Here is a 5,082-nt window from a genome sequence, read left to right on the forward strand (position 1 = left end):
TTTTACTATTTTTTTTTTTTTTTTTTTTTTTTTTGCGGCGTAATATTATTACCGAACATAAATTAGGCCTTAATAGCCATTTTATTATCCGGGGAGCTTGCCGGGGTGTGCGCGGGGTTGGCCGCTCTGGGAGGGCCACGGCCACAGAGGACGTTCCGTCTCTGCTCCGCACCTAAACTTCTTCGGCAGCGGTGGGACGGCGAGGTCTTTCCCTCCCTCCTTCCTCCCTTCCTCCTGAGTGTAGGTCACCCCTAACCTCCCCCAAGAATGAAGGAAGGCCCCGTGTGCCCTCTTCTCCCAACGTATCTCCCCCACACCGCTGGGGGCACCTCGGTGGTTACTTGAACACGGGAGAAAAAGCTCGGAAAAGAGAAACCGAGGACCGTCCCGGCTGGTGGTGATGAGGTCGGCGGGGTGTGAGGAGCAAAGGGCTGTCCCTGCTGGGACAAGCTGCCGCTGAAGGCAGCGCAGCCACCGCAGGGCGCTCGGAGTCCGGCTCACAGCGCTGCCCCTTCGCAGGGTGTATTTCGGTGGCTTGGCAAGGCCGAGCTTTTTTTCCACGATTTCGCAGCTGCTCTGACACTCGCTTTGGGCGTCCCGGTACGGCGGGGTGCGGTGTGCCCGTGAGCCCCTGCCAGCCAGCCCCAAACGGACGGCTCTCCCGGTGGGGCCCCTGACGGCGCCCACGGGGCGCAGCACCGGGACAGCGCTCCCGGAGTGGCATCTCCCGGCGGCTGCCCGCCCCTGGCCGAACACATCTGACCAACATCAACCTCTCCCTGGCTGCAAAAAAAAAGAAAAACCTCAAAAAAAAAACCCAACCCCAAACCAAACCAAACAAACCCAGAGTGAGAGAGAAAGCTCCAAGGGAAATGTGAGCTCTCGAGCATCGCCACTTTCTTCTCTCCAGATCTGGATGGAGGCTACCAAAAAATACGGGGAGATGCAGAAGGACAGGATTCACGGCTCCAAGCAGCCTTGCGCAGAGCTCAGAGTCTGGTCAGCTCCCCTCCGTCTTCATCCCGGAGCGTCTCGCTTTGTCACCCTGTGGGGCAAGAAGACCCCCGCCACGCGCGCACCGGGAAGGGAAGCGTAAGCCCGAGCCAAGGCAGAAGGCGAAGGGAGCTGCTCTCTTGCCGTCTAAAGCTCGTCCTATAGCAGATCCTGCCTCGCAAGTAATTTGGGGAAGATGCAAAGGCTCGCCCTTTTCTTTAGCTCAGCTTTTTCCCCCCCTTTTTTTTTTTTTTTTTAATATATGTTTTTATTTTCTTCTGGAGCCCAGCTGGAAGAAATCCTCGTGTTTCAGAAACCAGGGGATTTTTGAAAGCATTTGTTCTGCAGCCGCCCAGCCCCTCACATGCTTTACAGCAGGTCTCAGAGTCCATGGCATAAAAAGGAAACAGCTCGTGCAGTTTCAACACGTTTTATTATATTTCTGTATGCATTACTCTCAAAACATATCACAAGAAATGATGAAACCACTTAAACCTTCAAATAAAAAATCTGAAACAGTTTATGCTCACAATTGTACATATTTATAGTTAAGAAACATTCTTTATAAATACTGTTTCCTCTGTAGCAAGTTAATACCATAATTTAATTACAAATGGATAAATATGGTAACAGGTATTTACAGGAGGAAGGGTGTTATTACGGAAAAGCTAACGGCACGACGTTTATTTTTCCTCACAATCTTCCGAACAGGAACTAACAAATTGAACTTGCAAAAGCACTAAACATCACATGTAAACCCAGCTAACAGAAAAAATACATTCACAAGCGTTGTTGTTCGTGTGTGTGTGTCTGTGAGTAACAGAATGGAGACTTTGGCACGGTATTTCTTCCCCAGTCTATAGTTGAAATGCAGTTTACAATCAAGTTGCCTCTTAAAAAGGAACACAATATTCAAGATATCACGATTACAAAAGAAATAATTTGTTCTTCCCACGTTACTGTTGTTTTTTTTTAAAAGGGGTGAACTAAAAAAAGAGAGAGGGAGGTGGGGAAGGGGAACGGGAGAAAACGAGTCCATCACTTTCTTGGAGAGGGAGGAAGAGGAAGAAAAAAAAAAGGGGGGGGGGGGGGGGGGTCTCCCTCCCATCACCCCCAATCTCTCCCTGCACCCTCAAACAAGTAAAGAGGTAGTAAGTATAAAGTACTTAATGGATATGTGACTACTAATGTAATATTTCCTAAAATATACTCTTGACTGTTAAGGATTTAACTTCTAGTGGTTTTCTTTAAAAAACACTGAACTTGTTTTCTCTTTAAGGCAGCATCATTATTTCTTTTATTAAAATGTACCCTACAAATATAACCTACTTTAAAACATATACTGGAAATGTAATACACTCTGAGATATTAAACAAAACTTTAAAACTTAAAACAAAAAAAAAAGTCATGAGAATAACTAACCGTGATCAAATAAGAACAAAAATATAACTTCATAGAGGTAGTAAGTATAGTCAAATACCTATTGCAGGAAACACTGTGTTCACACAGCCAAATTCTTAAATTTATTTTGATTTCTTCACTGTAGATACCATGACAAGACACATCCTATGCCTAGTGAATGAGTAGCAGATACCTAGATCAGGTCACCTGTTTACAAATATTTCCATAAATTTGTTCTTTATTCTTTAAGTGTATTCCAGAAAATACTGAAAAAACCCTTCACAGCTATGGGACTGTAATAAACACCCTGCTTTAACAAGAAAAAGATATTTGTCTTTATTTTCGTGTATCCCACACATCTTCTATTTCAAGTTTTAATAAAGCTGCTGTTCTTAAACCAGAAACACCAAAGTTTTTCTGAAAATCCCCCCCCATACCAAGCTTATATTGAGATTTAACATACTTAAAGATAGCATTGAAACTGGACTTACATAAAACCATTAAAAATGAAAATACAAGCTTAAGCCCTATTTGAAATGTAATTATCTTTTTCTTAGATCAAATCTTCAAGAGAATTTTAGCTCATGCTAAATAAAATAATTAGTTGCAACTAGATTAAATTTTTAAAAGTTTATTAATCATCTATTTAATGTGGATACACTCATTGTAGGTTCTGAAAACAAACTAGGCACGGGGTGTGGGGGGGTCCTATTTCTATCAGTGGTTTCCTTTAGACATTAATAATGATCACTGAAAGTCACTGCTATTTTTCAGTTTTGAGCTATATAGGAATGTTATCTTCAGTTTTAGAAGACATTGAGAATCTTTAAACAAAATAAAAGCTAAATGTACATAACTTACACCTTCTACTGTTCTGTATATATGGCAATAGATGTGTGTGTGTAAGGTCATCCTTACACACCAGCAACTGTTACCGAGATAAGGAAAAGTTTTTTGAATTATATGAAGTTATAAATTTTAGTAATCTCTGTTAAGAGAGCCTATTCTAAGGATACACCAAAATATTATTAGATGCAAGTATTACAGTAAGAAATTGCCAGACTTTAAGTGGTAGCTGCACTAGAGCTGAAGTTCTGCTACCCTGCTCGGGCCGCTGAAAGGCCGCGCCGCTCCCGCGTTGCCCTGCAGCGAGGCAGCGCCGTGCCCCTCCTGGTTTTCCTATCAGCTCGCCCCCCGACGCCCTCGGGCACCCCCGGCCCAGCATCCCGCCTGGGTTTATTTCGACCTGTGCTGACACAAAACTGGCCCCGAAAGAGACTCCAGAAGAAAGGTGGGGGGGAAAAAAAAAAAAAAGGGGGGGGGTGGGGAGAGAGGATAAGAAGGCTCTGATGGGAGAAAAATTACTAAATAAATAAATAAATAGGTAGATAAATAAATAAATAAGCAAGCATCGAGCCGTTTCGCCTCAGTACCAAATCCGCTATCCTGTTAAACTGGAAACCATTACCGACAGATTTAAGGCCGGGCAGATTGTTTCGTGTATGGATATTCGAGATAAACGCACATCCACTGGGAAAACTAAATGTCTGTTAAATACTTCATTTTCATTTTCATAGGGATTCCTCTCGCCCCGGCTGCCAGGACTCCAAATACCGGGGAGTAATTTGGAGGTGAGAACTCCACATTCCCCCCTCCCCCCCCGCATTTGAGGGGGAGTGGGGGGAAGCATTTAACATTAAATTCCATTAGCACCTAAATTGTTTCTTAAAGACATCCGCTCAGACACAATGACTTCAGCGCGGGCATCTCATGCAAATACATTTCTCAAATTTTAAACCTTGTTAAAGCTCGTCTCGCACCTCGGATCGGGCTTAGCACTTGATAAAACAATAGGCCTGGAGATTTTTAGCCTTTCTCCGGGTAAATATTTGGAGTGGAAGCCGATAAAATATTTGGCCGTCTTTTATGAAATAGCCTGGCACGGTTCGAGCCGGCAGGAGTAGTAAATGAATAATAGATGAGCGGGGAGGACGCGTTTATTTTTGTTACCCTTCGACTCAGACAATTTTCCGTTGGGATAAGCCAAGGCTCCTTCGCCCCTCTCCCACCTGATCTGTGTGAAAGTTTCCCAGCCTCAAATCCTCTGCTCTCTATTACATAATTTAATAAACTGTTGCAAAAGCACCTTCAATCACCTCGAGTCAGACTTAGAAAATACTTTACTTTTTTTTTTTTTTTTTAAATGAGAAAATTTTATTGCCTTGCTCACACCATTTAAATTTAATGGAAAGCATTCCTAGAAAGGGACGTTTTGCCACTTCCAACGGGGATTTTGGACTAATGACGGACTTCTCACGTATTTACATAGTTTCTCGCTATCCATACATGAAAGCCCATACTCACAAGCGCTGAAGTTACATGCAAATACGTCGCGCATTGCAAATGTAGAAGGCGTTTTATGTACATATACATGCGCGTCTTCCCGTCTTTTAGCAGGACGGCTGGATTTAGTTTACTCTGTATTTTGCGTTTCTGCGAAAAGACCCCGCCGAGTCTCGGCACGCACCAACATAGCTCATCCCGCAAATTAAATCAGTAAAACGTTCTTTATAAATCTGGGGAAAGGGGGTGGGGGGTGGTGGTGCTGGAGTGTTGGTTGGGAGGGAACCAAAACAAACGCAGCCGTGCGATGGAGCGGGGGGGGGGGGGGGGGGGGGAAAAAAACAA

At 43.9% G+C, this 5,082-nt stretch overlaps 1 protein-coding gene across 1 annotated transcript in view; it reads right to left on the reverse strand.

Moving 5' to 3' along the window:
• Positions 1–337: 337 nt before the first annotated feature.
• ZIC2 (Zic family member 2) overlaps positions 338–5,082 on the reverse strand; it is a gene marked incomplete at its 5' end in the record, with an annotated part of 5,542 nt that continues 797 nt past the window's right edge. The window contains one exon of the mRNA XM_009997977.1: positions 338–783. Coding sequence (XP_009996279.1) covers positions 338–783 — 446 coding nt within the window. The remainder of the gene's footprint in view (positions 784–5,082) is intronic.

This window comes from Chaetura pelagica, unplaced genomic scaffold (genome assembly GCF_000747805.2).
Source record: "Chaetura pelagica isolate M959 unplaced genomic scaffold, ChaPel_1.0 scaffold123, whole genome shotgun sequence".
NCBI classification, from domain to species: Eukaryota; Metazoa; Chordata; class Aves; order Apodiformes; family Apodidae; genus Chaetura; species Chaetura pelagica.